The sequence below is a fragment of the Rhinoderma darwinii genome, chromosome 7, assembly GCF_050947455.1.
Source record: "Rhinoderma darwinii isolate aRhiDar2 chromosome 7, aRhiDar2.hap1, whole genome shotgun sequence".
Taxonomy (NCBI): domain Eukaryota; kingdom Metazoa; phylum Chordata; class Amphibia; order Anura; family Rhinodermatidae; genus Rhinoderma; species Rhinoderma darwinii.
In genome coordinates this window covers 72,160,309-72,180,229 of record NC_134693.1, presented here as the reverse complement: position 1 = coordinate 72,180,229, position 19,921 = coordinate 72,160,309, and the positions used below count along the sequence as shown (strand labels likewise).

The window sequence follows — 19,921 nt, the reverse complement described above, 5'->3', positions numbered from 1 at the left end:
AGGTTCCTGTTGAACCGAAACGTTGCTGTTTTTTCTGAGGTGAATAAATCCACTTTGCTTTCCATCTGACTTGAAGTCCTGGTGCCGTCTCTGTGTTCTATGCTTTTCTCTCTCTCTCTCTCTCTATATATATATATATATATATATATATATATATATATATATATATATATATATATGTATATATATAATATAAAAGGCAAACCTTTGGCAAATTAACTCACACTTATACTGTTACAAGGTAGGGTGTTCACCCATTTACCTGTTTGTGTCCTTGTGTATAAAATCCCTGTGACATGGGGTATTATTGATTAAAAGGTTTTCGGCTTATGATGGACAATTTTCTTAGCCTTCTTACATATCATAGGTATCAGACATACTGCTAATTTAACAAAAACGTATATAATCAATAATATGAGTAATATATGTAAGACGCTTTGCATGAGTCCTGCAACCCATCCTCCAATACCTCTGAACCATGAGGCCAGGTTCAGCCATGACAACCAGTCTGGCCAATCTAGGTCCCAATCTTCGTCAGAATAGGCTATCCTAAATTCCTCCATTAATTGGTTTGCTTGTTCAATATCATGTTTAATCTGTACTGTCCCTTGGGGATCTAAATAATGACAGCATGCAGGAACCACTATCTGGCATATACCCCCTTGACTTGCAGTTAAGTAATCTAGCACAAGTGTATGTTGCTTAGTAACAGTAATAAGCTGTTGGGTAAAGACTGAAGATATGTTTAAAACATCAAACATTAATTCGGTGATATTGTCAAACAACTCTGCTAGTTTTTCTATTTTTTGTGCATTTCTAACTGGTCCTCCAAAGATGGATATGGCATATCCTAACTTGGTATACCAAGGTAAGTGTATCAGTGGGTAGGAATCCTTCTTTGCCTCTCTTTTGTACAGCATATGTTTTGGTACCTTGTCATAAGAAAGTGAACCCTTGTTCCATGTCTAGGTAGCAGACTGTAACCTAGCTAGGGTACAGATACCTGTGGTTGTCTGCGGGATCCATTTATATGCATTGTGTCCAAATAATAATATATATATATATCATAGGGAATGTCAAACCATCGCATACTTCCTAGGGTCAACATGTGAGCAAAATGAATTAAGGGAAAATACTGCTGTAATACACACCAAGGATAATTTGTTCCCAAAGACCCATGGGAACCCATAATCCTGTACATCCACAATACATGCAGTTAGGTCCAGAATTATTTGGACAGTGACACAATCTTCATGATTTGGGCTCTGCATGCCACCACATTGAATTTGAAATGAGGATGCGATTGAAGTGTAGACTTTCAGGTTTAATTCAAGGGGTTGAACAAAAATATCCTGTGAAACGTTTAGGAATTGCAACCATTTTTCTACACAGCCTCCTCATTTCAGGGGCTCAAAAGTAATTGGACAAATTAACATTACCATAAATAAAATGCTTTTTTTAATACTTTGTAGAGAATCCTTTGCAGGCAATGACTGCCTGAAGTCTCGAACCCTTGGACATCACCAAACGCTGGGTTTCCTTCTTTGTGATGCTTTGCCATCCCTTTACTGCAGCTGGCTTCAGTTGTTGCTTGTTTGTGGGTCTTTCTGCCTTAAGTTTTGTCTTAAGCAAGTGAAATGCAGCTCGATCGGGTTGAGATCTGGTGATTGACTTGGTCATTGCAGAATATTCCACTTCTTTGCCTTAAAAACTCCTGGGTTGCTTTCACAGTATGTTTTGGGTCATTGGCCATCTGTACTGTGAATCAACGTTCAATCAACTTTGCTGCATTTGGTTGAATCTGAGCAGAAATTATATCCCTGAACACTTCATTATATCCCTGAAGAATTCATCCTGCTGCTTTTGTCTTCAGTCACATCATCAATAACCACTAGTGACCCAGTGCCTTTGGCAGCCATGCATGCCCATGCCATCAGACTGCCTCCACCATGTTTTACAGAGGTTGTGGTGTGCTTTGGATCATGAGCAGTTCCAAGCCTTCTCCATACTTTCTTCCTCCCATCATTCTGGTACAGGTTGATCTTAGTTTCATCTGTCCATAGAATGCTGTTCCAGAACTGGGCTGGCTTCTTTAAATGTTGTTTGTCAAAGTCTAATCTGGCCTTTCTATTTTTGGGGCTGATTAGTGGTTTGCACCTTGTAGTGAACCCTCTGTATTTGCTCTCATGAAGTCTTCTCTTTATGGTAGGCTTAGATACTGATACCCTCACTTCCAGGAGATTGTTCTTCACTTGGATAGATGTTGTGAAGGGGTCTTTCTTCACTGTGGAAAGAATTCTGTGATCATCCACCACTGTTGTCATCCGTGGACATCCAGGTCTTTTGTAGTTCAGGAGATAACCAGTGCGCTCTTTGTTTTTGTTTTTTTCAAGATTGTACCTAACATTTGTGCTATTCCTGTGATGGATTTCTTCATTTTTCTTCAGCCTAACGATGGTCTGTTTCACTTGCATTGAGAGCTCCTTTGACCTAATGTTGTGGGTTCACAGCAACAGTTTCCAAATGCAAATGCCACACCTGGAATCAACTCCAGACCTTTTACCTGCTTAATTGTTGATGGATTAATGAGGGAATAGTTCCTTACGAGGTATCAGGGTTAGATTTACTGCCACCAGGGATCCTCCATTCATCTTGCTACGGCTAAGGGTACACTGGTGTTAGACCATGTGTTCCTTTTTGTGCTATTCTTTACCTTTGAGGGATCCCAACATGTAGTGTTAAGAAGTTCTTTCTCACTAAGAGCACAGCCATGTATGGCATGGCTTTTGTACTTATGGGACTGTGTGTGCATATCAAACAATCAGATAAGTTTGTTAATGCTGCAATAATTTGATGATGTTTTATAAATTTATTGTCCACTTCCTCCTTGAGAAATTGGTTCATCATCCCCATGAGGGACAACATCAACACCAACCCTGCCAAGGGCAACATCGTCGATACATGCGGCGTCATCTGGGCTGATAACGTTTTTACAATGGCTTGTATGTATCCAATTGGGTCATCCTTGGAGCTTCACTGATGTGGCGTTGACCAACTGTACTTCTAGTATTTGGCTATATCTTTGCTCCAGACTGCTCCTGTTATGTATCCTTGTTACCACCCAGTCTCCATGTTGTATTGAGTGGGTACCTGAAAGAAAGATTGGATCTGGAATATAAGAAACTATTCGTTTATGTGTCCTTTCAAGTCATTTGTGTAGGGCTGCCAAGTATGTGGTCATATTGTCATAATGCTTTTGTAACTGCTGAGGAAAGTATAGTCCGGTATTTGGCATATTTCCAAACAATATTTCATTAGGAGAAAGATCAGTTTAGTCTTTCTACCTTACCACTGCTTTGTGGGTGGTAGGGAGTATGGAATGCCTGTTCTTTCCCAAGGCTTTTTAATATTCTCCTCAATAGTTCTTGGGTAAAGTGAGTACCTCTATCACTTTCAATCATCTCTGGTACTCCATAGTGGCATACTACCTCAGCTATCAGTTTCTTTGCTGTGGAATCTGCATTTTCTTTAGCCACTGGAAAAGCTTCTGGCCATCCTGAATATAAATCAGTGCAAACAAGTACATATTGATACATTCCCGCCTTAGGTAGTTGTATGTAGTCCACTTTTAATTGCTGAAAGGGGTAGTAGGACTTAGGAGTGTGTTTAGCTGGTGTATTGGTGGATCTACCAGGGTTATGTTGTGCACATGTTATGCAGCCCTCTGTATATTTGGCTGCTGCGTTTTGAAAACCTGGAGCATGCCATGTCTGTAACACCAACTGGCTCATAACTCCCTTTGAACAGTGTGTTTTCCCATGGGCTAGGGCACACATCATTGGATACAGTGCTCTTGGCAGGCAAACGTTAGAATTAAGTTGCCTCAGCTGTCCTAGACCTATTGCTGCACCACTCTCCTTCCATTCTGTTTGCTCTTGAGGGGGTGCTTGGTCCTGGAAAGCACGCAACAGAGTCTCTGTGATGGGTTGTAAAACAAGCTTCACAATCATCAAAGGGAGGGCAGCAGCGTATTCTGCCACTGCATCCGCAGCCTCATTCCCTTTTGATATGAGATCACTGTTACTAGTGTGGACCTGTACTTTGACTATAGCCGCTTGGTCTGGCAGGTGCACTGATTCTAAAAGTTCTTCTATTGCTTTTGCATTCTTTATAGGTTTACCTGCTGAGGTCAAGAACCCTCTGGCTCTTCATATTGTCCCAAAGTCATATGTAACTCCAAAGGCATATCTGGAGTCAGTGAATATGTTGACACGCTGTTCCTTATCCAATTGAAATGCCCCAATGAGTGCTTTTAGTTCCACCTCCTGAGCTGAGCTGCTGGAGGGTAGGGACTGTTGTATGACGGCCTTACCATTGTGGACCAATGCATACCTGGTGAAGAAATGTCCTTTGTCTTCGCTTCAATATTGAGATCCAGCTACAAAATACTCAGCATCAGGGTTAATCAGAGCAACATCAAATACATTGTTTATGCCTTTTGTTTCCATATCCACCAGGCTTTGACAGTGATGTTCATGTTCGAAATCAAATGGTTCATCAGCAGTGGATTGTTGAAAAATAAGGGGATGTCCATGTTCCTGTCCCCCCACTCCTCCCTCCTTTTGTTCACAATCTAGGGGCAGGAGTGTAGTTGGATTCAGAACAACATAATGTTTGATAGTCACATTAGGGGACAGAAGAGTAAGTTCAATTTTAGTAAGTCTTGCAACTGCCAAGTATTTTGTCTTGACTTTGTTCATCAACTCTTGCACTGCGTGTGGAACTTGCACAGTAATGTCATGTTGGAGTACAATATCTGTTGCTTTATCGACTAAAGCTGCTGCTGCTGAGACAGCACGTATGCAGGTTGGGGATCCTAGTACAATGGGATCCAGAGCTAGGAGTAATAGGCAAGTGGTCACATCTTGCCTCCATGATCTTTGGCTAATACTCCAGAGGCATGGCCTGCCTGTTCATGGCAGAACAGAGTAAATGGCTTATTGTAGTTAGGAAGTCCCAATGCTGGTCTTGTAGTCAGTTACAATTTCAGGGAGTGAAAATTGTCAATTGCCTCAGGTGACAGTACAAATGGGTCAGAGGTGAGACAGTCATATAATGGTTGCATCATAGCAGAGGCATCCCTGAGCCATGCTCTGTAGTACCCTATTAGGTAATCTACATAATGCAGTAGAACTGCTAACTGATTGGTGGGCTGCCAGGTGTCTAGAATATCTTCCACAATACGTGAAAAGATATCAGGGGAGTTTGCGGCACTCTGTGGCAGCACTACCCAAGCATACTGTCTTCCCCTATGTGTAAATGCAAAATATTGCTGGCACTCTTTGGCCAGCGGGATGGAAAAATGGAAAAGAAAGCATTGGCTAAATCCACAACTGAGAAATAGACTGCAGTGTTGGGGAACTGGTTGAGCAAGGTATATGTGTTGGGTACTTGTGGTGTATTAATTATTCTAATATCATTTACAGCCCGTAGGTCATGTACCATCCGGAACTGTACAGGTTAACCGGGCCGTGTCTTTTTCTTTACTGGGTAGAGGGGAGTGTTGAAAGGCGAGATTATGGGTACTATAAGGTTGTTTTCCAGTAAGGAGGTTATATCCTTTTCTATAGCAGCGTCTCAGGGGATACTGTTTTATACAGACAGGGTGATTCTGTATGTCTGGTTTCAGATTTTCTTGCACAGGGGGCACATTTAATGTTCTTACATCCATCTTATCTTGTGCCCATAGTTTTTCTTGGATGTCTGCCAACCAAAGGGGAGGTGTACTTGGATCTTTTTCAGTGTCTGGCCTATTTGCCATGCTAAGGAGTGTGCATAGCAGGGACTCTGGAATGGCAGAGGTTAATGTGGGGGTGCCAGAAGAAAAATCCAATTCTGCTCCCAGGGCACTAAGTACATCTTTCCCTAGTAAATTGCAGGGAGTGTGGCGTGACACTAACACACAGAAGACAATTGATTGTGTGTCATGAATATTCAGTCACGTTGGTTTTGTTAGCTGTAACTGAAATGATGTTCTCGCGACCCCTTCACAATCTATATAGTCTGGTGATAATAACTCTGCCGGCACATATTTGGTTTGTAATACAGTTCTGGCTGCCCCTGTGTCTACTGGAAAATAGGTATTTTCCCCTGTGGGTAAAGTTACAGGTACCATGAATGATGGACCTGTCGGAGGGATCACTGGGCAGAGGGAGACCTTAGGGTTGCCAGTTTCCTATGCAGCAATATAAGAATTGGGAGGCTTAACTATACGGGAGGGACATCGGGCTGAATAATGACCCTTCTCATCACAATTCCAGCATGTAACCTGGCTAAGATCCCTACTTTGGGTTTTCAAAGTATCTCTCTCTTCCATACCTCTTCCTCTATTGTCCCCCTTTTGTTGCATCGATGCAAGCCGGGTTCTTTTAGGAGCTAGATCTAACTCTACCCCTTTTGCAATGCTTACTAAGTCATTAAATCGACATGTATGCCAGTCAGACGGGATCTTTTAACAGCTTCTTGTATTGCTGGTTTCAGGCCAGGCATAAAAGTTATTTTTAGTAGGCCTAAGTCTTTTGCATCGCCTTCTTCATACCCTCTGATCTAACCACTGTTGCTGTAAGGTTGTGGCATAATCAGGGACAGACTGTTTGACATCTTGGACAAATTACATAAAACTATCAGTTCGATCTTGTTGAGTAGTATTTACCCAGGGCCCTATAGCATTTAGGTATTCTAGTCCGGATTGCTCATTGGTTTTATTTGCTGGTATAGAATTTGTAATAGCAGCATGTAGCATGTATTTGGTTCTTGAGAACCCCCCTTTTTTCTACTAGGCTCTCCATATCTGACCATGTAGCACGGTAAGCTAGGTACTACTTGCAGCCTTCTATGGAAAGCGCTGGGTGTTTTTTGAGGGTCTGGGAGTGTTTCACATACAGCTAGGAACTCGGCCAGGCTCCAGGGGTGATAGATAGTGGCTTCATGTGTCTGGATTTCCCCTACTGTCCCAGGTATTGTTTGCCCGTCTACATCTACTGCCATTGGTCTTCTGTGAGTATGGATACTTGATACTAACGGAAACAATCAAGTGGGGCTCTGTATACCACAACTGAAACAATATCCTACAGTGAGGGGGTTCTGCTGCCCATAATGCGAGCATGTCCTGCAGCCGCCCTTTTTGCTATTTTCAAGATAAGGGTCTGGCGCAGTCTTCGCTGTGGGACTTTGGCCATTTAAAGAAGGTAACACACTCGTGAAGGGCCTTTCACTGAGGGAGTCATATAAATCATACATCATTCCATGATTTGCTCCCATACTCTTATGTTCCGTGTTACTCACTCTCTGTTCTACCTTATATCACATTTGTGCTTTTACCATCATGTTATTGTCTTTCAACCATCCATCACAATTTGTTATAAACCTTTTCCATTCACGTTCTTCCAATGTTCTACAAGACCCAACTCCCATCATTTTAAACATTCTTTTACAATCCTTCGCAGCCTCAGCTCCTTTTGCTCTTCTACTATAGTGATGGCCGGGACCTATGGCCCAATGCTATCCCGCATTTTTGTCATACTATCTCCTGACCGCATGGCCGGAGAGCGTAGGGTAATCTCCAGAAAATTCCCTAGCTCCAGACAGACCGGCATTGCCTGTCGACAGATATCTCAGACTCCCCTTCTTACTAGTTTCAGACAGAATGTCTTACCAATACGATATCAAAGTTGTTCCTTCCGACAATTCTAGCAGTGGGGTATCCTTTTCTCTGATCTCTCAACATCAAGAACAGACAAAATGCTGCCAATCCAAAAATTACAAGAGCAAATCTTCAACACAATCAATATTCATGATCCTCCATTGACTCAAGCAGGAGTTGGTCACATTCATTTCAAATGTCTACAAACCCCTCATCTTTTTCTGTTATGTAAAACACTTGCTGCCGGGGTGTAGTTTTGATTCATACTGCCTGTGATGTAGCATATATCCCAAATTCTTTCCTCTTGCACTTGACAATGGTTTTACAAGCATATTATATTTGATCACATATATCTCATCCTCCCCGCTCAACCACTCACCCTGTGGGTTGTAGTCTAGGTGTCTGCTATGTATTTTGGTGATAATTTCTTTAGGGGCCCTGGCTGTGAGCCAATACCAATCTCCTTCGCTGTAATTTTGTGTAGGTAGTTATACTACTACGTCACAGGTGGCACTTTGGGTATGTGTCAGGGTCGTTCATTGAACACAGGTTGTTATTTTACAAAGGTATTCAGTCCGGAAAGTCTGATGTTATACCACTAGAGACTTACTTGGTTGTTATGCTACAACAAAGTCTATATGCCGGATTATCAAATGCGTGCTAAAAATCAGTCTGTACTGATTCCTACCTTATGCTAGTCTGACAATGCATACAACTGACGGTTTTTAAGGACCCGTACACACAATATTACAAGCTGACAGTGTGCTAGGAGGGTATAAATGGTTACTCAATACAACATTCAAAGTTCTCCCTATTGCACTGGGTAATGGTACAGCATGCAAATTCAATATAGACACAATTGCTCCTCCTTGCGCTGAGTATAGGTCTCTTATTATATAGTGGATATTACTTCTGGGTTGGGGGTTGAGCCATACAGTTTTCACAATTTGAAATGTATTTCTTCTCACGGACGTATTCAATACCACACTACATACACATTTATCACACTTGTCATATACACTCCCATGTATATATTTCTTACAAACTCAGCAGAAATGGGGGGGGGGGGGGAGGTCATTGCAGATGGAATAGAAATTACATCTCTGCATAATCCGGCATCCTGCTTTATAATTCATAATGTAATTTAATATGGAGAATATAGGAAAATTGACCAGCCATCACTCCTTGAATGTCTTTCGTTCTTTCTTTCTTTTTTCCTTGTATGTATTTCTTTCTTTTTTTTTCTCCTTGTATGTCTGTCTTTCTTTCTCCTAGTATGTCTTTTTTCCTTGTATGCCTTTCTTTCTCCTTGTATGTCTGTCTTTCTCCTAGTATATCTTTCTTTCTCCTTGTATTTCTTTCTCTCTCCTTGTATGTCTTTCTTTCCTTCTCCTTGTGTCTTTTCTTTCTTTCTTTCTTTCTTTCTTTCTTTCTGTCATGATCTCGGGGGTATGTGGACCCACTAGGCCACTCCGCCATAGTGGAGAGGCAGCTGGCCAAACAACAGTCTATATATAGTCTTTGCAAAGTCTTTAGCACAAGAGTACCTGTAAGAATCCAGGCAGTAGCAGGGGCTTTGGCACGAATGACACTAGACGTGGCGAATGACACCAGACATGGCAGATGACACCAGACTTGGCGGATGACACCAGACGTGGTTGATGAAACCAGTCGTGGCTGATGACAGCAGATGTGGCAGACGATACACACCACTCCAACTAAATGCTAGGCTCAGGAAACAGACACAGCAATAGGATACAGAATACAGGAAGCAGGATACGGGACCACTGGGAGCAGGAAACAACTAAACAACTGCAATATGAATATGGGTAGAAACAACTGCAATATGAACATGCGTAGACAACAACAACACCTGGCAAGGAGTGGAAGGGCAGGGTCCAGGGTGATATGGGGATTGGTCAGGGAAGATTAAACACCCTTAATGTCCGCCCATACACTTTTTAATGACGGTCATTAAGGGTACTGTAACATCCAATGTGGTTGTGGAACCACTGGACTACTCAGTCGTAACAGAGTAGCTCCATGCCAGACAGGTGTAAGACAGTCACTAGCAGATGGTAAATTGGTGGCAGCTGGATACAGTCAGATAGCAGGTAGTGGATTACTGGAAGTAGGCTGGTGCCAGATTAATGGAAGCAGACTGGTGCAGGATTACTGGAAGCAGTCTGGTGCCGGATTACTGGAAGCAGTCTGGTGCCGGATTACTGGAAGCAGTCTGGTGCCGGATTACTGATAGCAGGCTGGTGCCGGATTACTGGAAGCAGGCTGGTGCCGGATTACTGGAAGCAGGCTGGTCATGGACAATGGACTCAGGGTGCAGGGCTGGTCATGGACATTGGACTCAGGGTGCAGGGCTGGTCATGGACACTGGACTCAGGGTGCAGGGCTGGTCATGGACACTGGACTCAGGATACAGAACTAGTCACAGACACAGGATACAGAACCTTCACAGACTAACACTAGGTTAGAAACCACACTGTTCAGGCACTGGGTTAGTGGGCAGAGTTCCTTAAATAGTCCAGGGTATCCAGGGATAGGCTGAGGACACTTTTACTGGTGCGCGCTGGCCCTTAAGCACTAGTGCGCAGTCCGGGGAGAAGAAGGCAGAGAGCAGGGCATAGCGGCGTCCCTGGGAAGGGAGACACCGGCATGCACAGTCCTGCGCTGGCGGAATGCCAGCGGTCAGCGATTGCGGACATAACAGTACCCCCCTTACGCCCCCTCCTCTTAGGTCCAGAGAATAGAAGGAACTTCTTGATGAGAGCTGGCGCGTCAATATTCTCTTCAGGCTCCCAAGACCTCTGCTCAGGACCAAAACACTTCTAATCCACTAGATAAAAGGTCTTCCCTCCTACTTTCTTGTAGTCCAGAATCTCCTTGACCTCAAAGACATCTGAAGAACCGCTGGGAGCAGTTGCAGAGTTAGAGGACTTGCTGTACCGGTTGAGAACTACATGTCTCAGGAGGGATTCATGAAAGGAGTTCAGAATTTGAGAGTAGGAGGGAGACGTAGTTTGTAGGACACAGGATTGATCTTTTGTAAAACTTCAAAGGGTCCGAGAAATCTAGGGACAAATTTGTAGGAAGGAACCTTTAAGTGGATATTCTTAGAGGACAACCAGACTTTAGCTCTGGGGGAAATTGGAGGCGGTGGCCTTCTATTCCTATCAGTGTATTTCAACATCCGCGCCACCGCCTACAAGATCGCTGACTTGGTTTGATACCAGATCTGGAGAGAGCTTCCATAGAAAATATTGGCTGCGGGAACTTTGGAGGTAGCAGGCATGGGGAGAGGCACACAAGGATGTTGGCTGTAAACTATGAAAAACGGAGAAGTGTCAGTGGATTCAATTGTATCATTATTATATGCTAATTCGACCTACGGAAGGAGCTAAAACTAAATGGCAGAGATAGTTTTCGAGCACTTGATTAAATCGTTCAACTTGGCCATTTGATTATGGGTGGTATGCAGAAGAGAAGTCCAGTTTTATGTCCAGAAGTTTACACAGAGCTCTCCAGAAATTGGATGTGAACTGGATGCCACGATCAGAGAATGTGGGGAGGCAATCCGTGCAGACGAAAGGCATGCTGAATAAAAAGCTTTGTCAGGCAACGGACTGAGGGAAGACCAGACAGAGGAATGAAATGTGCAATCTTGGAGAAATGATCTAGAACTACTCAGACAGTGAAGCATCCAGCAGGGGGAGGAAGATCTGTAATAGAATCCATGGCAATATGCTGTCAGGAACCGGAAGCGGCTTGGAATGAGCAGCTTTGTTTTGGGCGCACTTGGTATAGGTGGAGATAAAGGTCCTGGACATCCTTGGATAGCGTAGGCCACCAATAGTGGCAGGTGATGAAATCCAGGGTTTTTCAAATGCCAGAATGGCGTGCCAACTTTGACCTCAGGAGAGAATTTTCCTCCTGTTTGCAGGAATGATGTAGGTTTTTCCCAGGAGGAATGTCTTTGATCTGCAGAGGAGTAACAGATATAATGTGTGAGGGGTCAATTATGTACTGTAGATCTTCTTCATGGTTGGTTGTCTCAAACGAGCTGGATAGACTGTCTTCTTTGACATTTTTGTCCACGGGTCGAAAATGAAGTTGAAAATTAAACCTGGCAAAGAAAAGCGATCATTTGGCTTGACGTGGATTTAAACATTGTGCTGACTGTAAGTAGGTAAGGTTCTTGTGGTCTGTGTAAAGGACAACTGGGTGTGCCAAAACCTCCAACAGATGTCTCCACTCTTCTAAGGCCAACTTGATGGCTAGGAGCTCACGATCTCCAATAGAATAGTCCCTCTCCACTGCCGAGGAGAGTTTAGAGAAAAAGCCACAGGAGACAGCTTTTCGCTTAGAGTTTCTTTGGAAGAGGAGTGCTCCAGCACCAATGGAAGAGGCGTCAACCTCCAACAAGAACTGACAGGAGATGTCTGGATGGTGCAGAACGGAGGCAGAAGCGAAGGACCTTCTAAACTCTGAGAATGCAGATTCAGCTTCACGGGGCCAATCCTTTGCATTTGCTCCCTTTTTGGTGAGGGCAGAGATGGGAGCAGTAAGTGAAGAAAAATTAGGGCTAAATTGACTGTAGAAGTTCGCAAAACCCAGAAACCTCTGTACAGCACCTTGCGGACGGTGCCAATCTAGAGCGAACTTTACTTTTTGCGGATCCATCTGGAGTCCATGATAAGAGAGCATATAGCCCAGGAAGGGCAAGTATGTTTTTTCAAAGATGCAATTCTTCAATTTAGCGTGGTTGTTCCCCCTTTACCTTTATAGGACTTGGCGAACATGGTTCCGGTGTGTCGTCAGATCAGGTAAGTAGATCAAGATGTCGTCTAGATAAACCAACACACAGACATAAAACAGATCCCAGAATATATCGTTCACAAATTCATGGAACACAACTGGAGCGTTACACAAACCGAAGGGCATCACAAGTTATTCATAGTAACTGTCTCAGGCGTTGAATGCGGTTTTCCACTTGTCATTCTCCCGGATACGGATCACGTTATAAGCCCCACGGAGATCCAGCTTAGTGAAAATCTTGGCTCCACATATACCTTCGAAAAGCTCAGAGATCAGCAGAAGGGGTACTTGTTTTTGACAGTGATCTTATTCAGACCACGATAGTTTATGCAGGACCAGAGGGATCCATCTTTTTTCCCTACAAATAAAAATCTGGCTTTCGAGGTTCCCCTTGACATATGCCAACATGGCATGGTTCTCAAGCAGAGAAAGAGTATATTCCTGTCCATGAGGAGGTGGAGTCCCAGGAAGTAACTCGACTGGAAAGTCATAAGGACGATGCAGAGGCAGGGTTTCAGCCTCCTTCTTGCTGAACACGTCTGCATAGCAAGCATATTGCGGAGGTAGACCAGGTAGCATCTGAGGTATTGGAGGTCGGGTAGTACATACCAGAGGCAAACAGTTGAAGTGACAGCAAGGTCCCCACTGAAGAATTTCTTCAGAATTCAAATCAAGCACTGGAATATGCTTGCAAAGCCAGGTTAGTCCAAACAGAATTGGAGTGTAGAGCAGCCACTTCTAACTTCAATGGTTCAGTTATTGGGTCTGGCAACAGATGACCATTCATAGATGCCACGGCTATATGTTTCTTTAGAGGAGTCGTGGGCAAGTGGAGACGGTTTACTAAGGCCTGGTGTATGAAGTTCCCAGCCTCTCCATAGTCCAGATAGGCCGAGATGAAATGTGAGGCTTCACCAACGAGTATAGGGACTGTGATTGAGAGTTTAGGAGAGGATTTTACAGAAGACATGGGTTGACCTAGGGTAGTCTATCCTATCAACCCTAGGTGCTGGAGTCTCCCGGCTTCTGAGGACACTGACGCACAAAGTGACCCTTTCTCCCACAGTACATACACAAGCAACGCGTCTGTGCTGCCGCTCCTGGTCTGATATTCTGACCAGGTCAACCTGCATAGGCTCTTTAGAAGCAGTAGTGGAAAGAGGCATCAGGGGTCTTTGAAACTTAGGCTCCAGTCTAGAGAACTTTCTCTCCTGGAGGGCTTCTTGGGAGCGTTCCCAGAACCTCAGGTCTATGCGAGTGGCCAGCAGAATCAGGTCATCCAGAGAAGAGGGGAGATCACGACCTGCCATCTTATCTTTGAGCCTACTGGCTAATTCTTGCCAGAAGGTCGCCACCAGAGCCTCATCATTTCAGGCAAGCTCTGCTACGAGAGTATGAAATTGGATGGCATATTCTCCCGCAGTCGAACTTGCCTGAAGTAGAGAGAGAATGGATTCTCTGGTTCCTCAAAGACGGTACGAAAGGTGTACAGGAAGAGTTGCAGAATAGTGGACTCCGGTCCTTCACATTCCCAGAGGTGATGCACCCAAGCCAAGGCCCTGCTAGACAACAGGGAGACGATGAAGGCTTTTTTCATCTGGTTTGATGGAAACAGATGAGAATGCAATTTAAAGTGGATCTTACACTGATTGAGGAAGCCTCGACGGGTTTTGGAGTCCCTATCATAGCGGAGTAGAAGTGGCAATTGAATTCTGGCTCCGGAGCTGACTGGAACTATGGCTGGCTGAGGAGTAGATGGAGCTACAGCTTGTGGAGCTTCCAGAGTAGGAACCAAAGCGATGTCCAGGTGACTGTCTATGGTATTAACCGCCTGCAGTAGCTGATCCTGGCGTAATCGGAGGTCTTGCATATCATCTTGCATAACTTGAATCGTCGTCTTGAGTTTGCCAGCAGTGTCCACGGCCTGAGCAAGCTGTAACATCCAATGGGGTTGTGGAACAACTGGGCTACTCCGTCAGAACGGAGTGGCTGCTGGCCAGACAGGTGTCTGATTACTGGAAGCAGGCTGGTGCCGGATTACTGGAAGCAGGCTGTTGATGGATTACTGGAAGCAGGCTGATGTTGGATTACTGGAAGCAGGCTGATGTTGGATTACTGGAAGCAGGCTGGTGCCAGATTACTGGAAGCAGGCTGGTGCCAGATTACTGGAAGCAGGTTGGTGCCGGATTACTGGAAGCAGGCTGGTGCCGGATTACTGGAAGCAGGCTGGTGCCAGATTACTGGAAGCAGGCTAGTCACGGACACTGGAGTGAGGATGTAGAACTGGTCACGGACACTAGACTTGGGATGCAGGACTGGTCAAGGACACTGGACTCGAGATGCAGAACAAGTCACGGACACAGGATACAGAAAACCGGATACATAACCTTCGGGGACTAACACTGGGTTAGAAACAACATTGCTCAGGCACTGGGTTAGTAGGCAGAGTTCCTTAAATAGTCCAGAGTACCCAGGGATAGGCTGGGGAAACTTTTACTCGTGTGCGCACTGGACCTTTAAGAACAGGCACTAGCATGCGTGTGCCCTACAGTCACAGTCTGGCGGAAGAGGCAGAGAGCAGAGCACACTGGTGTCCCTAGGAAGGGAGAAGCCGGCGAAGATACACAGTGCAGCGGTCGCAGCTGCCGGTAAAAGGGGAATGCTTAGGGTAAGCGACCGCATGCATAACAGGTACTTAGGCAACATTGCAGTGAATTGGCGGCACTGTGTCATAAGCCCAGTACAGGTGTCCTGTGCCAGCTAGAACGGGTCTCGAGCTGTCTAAAGACAGCCAGGCTCCTGCTCTAACGGGAAGGATGGACGTTCACTTAGATCCTGCCAGTTTAACCCCTTAGATGCCATGTTCAATAGCGACCGCAGAATCTAAGTGGTTTCAGAGGGAAGGGGCTCCCTCTGTCCCCCATCGGCACCCCTGAAATGCATTCGCAGGTTGCTGATGGTTTCCATGGCAGCCAGGGACCTTACAAAGGCCCCCCAGCCCTGCTTTCAGTGTATGCCTATTAAGCCCTGCCAAAGGCAGGGCCTAACAGAGTGCCTGTTAGTTTTACACTGATTGCTTTTATAATACACAGTGATACCTCTGTATTGCAGTGTATTATGCCTGTCAACTATTGCATAGTAAAGTTAATTAGTGGAACTAAAAAAGTAAAAAAGGTTTCATAAAGTTAATAATAAAGAAATGAGAAAATCCCAAGTAAAAAAAATTAAAAACTCACTTTTCCCCTTACAAAATGCTTTATTGGGGAAAAAAAATTAAAAAGCTACACATAATTGGTATTGCCACATCTGTAACATACCTTATATAACCTGCACAGTGACAATTTTGAGTGGAGCACGCTGCTCACTGAGCAAGCAGTTAGTCAGTTCGATCTGGAGGGTGAAGATATGGGTCAGCAGGACCAGGCAAGTAGGAATTAATCTAGTTAGGGGCAGTAGAAAGAGCCCCACTAAAGCAAGGCCACTCCGGTTTCTGTTATTGCGAGCAAAATTGCCAAGTTGGGTGATGATGCGAGGGCATCAGTCCAAAAAATGGCAGCCCTAGTGGATACTGATCTCCCTAACAGCTGGGAGAACTTTCCAGCTAGTAGTCGGCGGGATGGAACTGCAGGTAGGGCAAGACAATTAGTAGTTGTAGGGGATTCTATAATCAGGAAGACCGAATTGTTTGTCGCTAAAACTGCCTCAACCAAATGATTTGCTGTCTCCCTGGTGGCAGGATTTGGCATGTGGTGGAACGAGTGGATAAATTACTGGGAGTGGCTGGTGATGATCCATCTGTCGTAGTCCCTGTGGGAACTAACAACAGAATACATGGTAGGAGGAGGAGCCTTAAGAATAATTTTAAAGAACTAGGCTACAAGCTGAAGGGAAGGACCTCCAAGGCTGTGTTCTCTGAAATACTGCCTGTGCCATGCGCATCGCAAGAAAGACAGCGGGAGCTCAGGGAGTTAAATGCACGGCTTAAGTCTTGATGTAAGGGAGAAGACTTTCAGTTCCCAGAGCGCTGGGCTGACTTTTCATTGGAGTACGAACTGTATTCTGCAAATGATTTACACTTGAATGGAAGTGAGTCCACTGTGCTGGGGGAAAGAATTCTAGCAGTGGTGGCGGAATACTTATACTAGGGCTGAGGAGGGAGGTCAATGTAGAAAATAAAGGGGTAGTTAGGTTAGAGAGGGGTCAGACTATATTGGTGGGGGAGAAATAGACTGTGGGGAGGATTAGGTAACAGGATAAGGAGATCCATGTGTTACAAAACAAAATTGAAGACCAATATGCCAACAATTTCAAATAATCACAATTCTGATACTGATTGTGAAAAATTGGAAGGCAAGTTAAAGTGTATGTTCACAAATGCCAGAACTCTAGCAAGCAAAATGGGGGAGCTTGAGGCCTTGGTACTGGAGGAACATTTATATATAGTTGGTGTTGCTGAAACATGGCTATACTCTTCATGGGATCAGAAATTTTATTATTTGACATTATTTGGGCATTTTTACCTTCTATGTTGTTTTATAACAAAAGGATCTCCTTATCCTGTTGCCTAATCCTCCCCCCACAGTCTCTTTCTCCCCACCAATATAGTCTGACCCGTCTCTAACATAACTACCCTTCATTTTCTACATTGACCTCCCTCCTCAGCCCTAGTTTAAATACCCCACCACCCCAGCTAGAATTCTCTCCCCCAGCACAGCGGACCCCTCCCATTTAGGTGCAAATCATCTGCAGAATGCAGTTTGTACCCCAATGAAAAATTAGCCCAGTGCTCTAGGAACCCAAAGCATTCTCCTCTACACCAAGACTTAAGCCAGGCATTTAACTCCCTAAACTCCCACTGTCTTTCCTGTGATGGCACAGGCAGTATTCCAGAGAATACTACCTTCAAGGTCCTTCCCTGCAGCTTGTAGCCTAGTTCTTTAAATTTATTCTTAAGGCTCCTCCACCTACCATGTATTCTGTCGTTGGTTCCCACATGGACCACGACAGCTGGATCAACACCAGTCCCTCCCAGTAATTTTTCCACCCATTCCACCACATGCCAAACCCTGGCACCAGGGAGACAGCAAACCACTCGGTGAGGTGGTCTTGGCGATAAATTATTCTATCCGTCTTCCTGATAATGAAATCCCTTACAACTACTAATTGTCTTGCCCTACCTGCATTACCATCCCACCGACTACTAGCTGGGCTGTTCTCCCGGCTGTTAGGAAGATCAGTATACACTAGGGCTGCCATTTCTAAGACTGACCCCTCATCACCCAAATTGACAATTTTGCTTGGAATAACAGAAACGGGATTGGTCTTCCTTTTCTTGGACCATTTTCTACTGCCCCCTAACTACATTAACCCAGCTACTTGCTTGGTCCTGCTGACCCATGTCTTCACCCTCCAGATCTACCCCACTAACTGCTTGCTCAGTGAGCAGCATGTTCCGCTTAATATTGTCTATCGCCATACAGTGTTGCATTTTGCTCCTCCAGATCTCTAATGCGAGCTTCCAGATGAACAACATGCTCACATCTGCCTCAGAGGTATTCTCCCTGAAACTCCTGCTCCTGTTGTACGTACATATGGCAAACTGTGCACAAAAGAAAACCTCTAATCTTGCTATTCATTATCCCAGTTACAAAGAACAGCGAACATTTTAATTAGTGAAAGAAAAGAAGAGAACTTACAGGGACTTTAACTCCTATTTTACACTCCGGTTTAATAACACCACTTATTACACAAGCCATTTAGTCCAGCAAGCTCAAAAGTGAATTTCAGCAGTTCAATTTTTATATTTACTTATTTTATTTTTAATTTTAAACCTTCCTCTTGATCAATAGGGGTAAAACAAAGTTCTATAGTTTCTTCCTTCCCTTTCTCGCATTTCTTGCTTTAACTTGATGGACATATGCCTTAAATTGTGAAATGAATCATATTGATAATTAAATTATTGAATCTGACAATCATGATCTGGTCTGTTTAGATTTCCAGTGGTGCATTTATAGGCCTTGGAAAAAATATTAAGAGTCTTTATCTGGAAAACAACAATCTGCAGAAGCTTCCTAACATGAAAAACTTCAATGGACTTGAAGTAATTAACTTGGCTAACAATCCATTTAACTGTGACTGCCAACTGCTCCATGTTCACAGGTAAGTTTCCATGTGTATACCTGACAAAACCATCACTGAACCATTCCAATTGCTAAATCATATCTTATAAATAATAAATGTGGCACATTGCATGTGTGTCAGAATTCTGGCGCATTTTTAATTGTAAATCTGCCCCAGTGAGTTTAGTGGTATAATTTGTCTCATAGTCAGGAGCCTTCACTATTCAAGTATCAGGTCTCTGCAGCAACATCATTTCTTGTTTGCTGCATTAGACTAGGTGAATAATTTTATTTCGTAGATAATTTTATATTTATCTTACAGATGGATCAACAGCTTGAATCTAAAGGTGGGGGCCACCTGTGCAACTCCCAAAAACCTAAGAGACCATAAGGTCAGAAAGGCTAAATTCTCTTCCTGTCCTGGGTGGGAGGGTAATAAGGACAGAAATAAGAGAAAAATATCTGCCATCCCCACCAGTAAGAAGAACAAACCCAGGAAGTAGGAAAGCATATTTTGTGGACATTTTGAAAAAAGAATGCAGACGTTTTTTTCTTCTTTATATCATAATCCACCCCATCCACATGTAAATGAACACTGTAACTTTTTCTGCATTGTTATGTTGTAATAATATGTACTTAATAGCTGGATTCAATTGCATAGCATCAGCCCATGTAACAGCAAGGTGCCCACCATCTCTTTTGGGTTTTTGTATAATGTTGTAGTCATCAATTCCATCTGAACCATTTTACGCCAAAGATACAAATTTGGAATGGACATAATACTTACCTGGCTGTGCATTTTAAATGTGAATTTTGGTGAAACCATTCAAATGACTTCATATTGTCCCCTCAATGGAGGCAATATTTAGTGCTATAAGTCAATCAAGTCTGTGTGTGTATATATATGTGTATATATATATATATATATATATATATATATATATATATATATATATATATATATACATATATATATATATATATATATATATATATATATATATATATATATATACACACACACACACACACATGCTCTAACAAGCTGTAAATCAGGCCATGTGCAAGTTACCACTGAAGGGATGAATCAACTCCTTGGTATGAATAGCGGCAATGTAGAGCAACTAACAGAACCAGGACTTCAATATTGATAGGGAGATGTTGGTTTATTCAACCACAGAGTGAGTGACGTTTCGGTTCACATCTGAACCTTTCTCAAGCAAATAAAAAGTGCACAGTGCCAAGTATATATAGGAAGTACATAAAGTAT

The 19,921-nt window shown here is 43.6% G+C and overlaps 1 protein-coding gene across 1 annotated transcript in view; it reads left to right on the top strand.

Moving 5' to 3' along the window:
* The window catches only part of CHADL (chondroadherin like), a 79,652-nt gene extending 60,175 nt beyond the window's left edge, over positions 1–19,477 (top strand). The window contains exons 4-5 of the mRNA XM_075832283.1: positions 18,525–18,691; positions 18,974–19,477. Of these exons, the coding sequence (XP_075688398.1) occupies positions 18,525–18,691; positions 18,974–19,154 (348 nt within the window). The 3' untranslated portion in view covers positions 19,155–19,477. The remainder of the gene's footprint in view (positions 1–18,524; positions 18,692–18,973) is intronic.
* Positions 19,478–19,921: the final 444 nt, after the last annotated feature.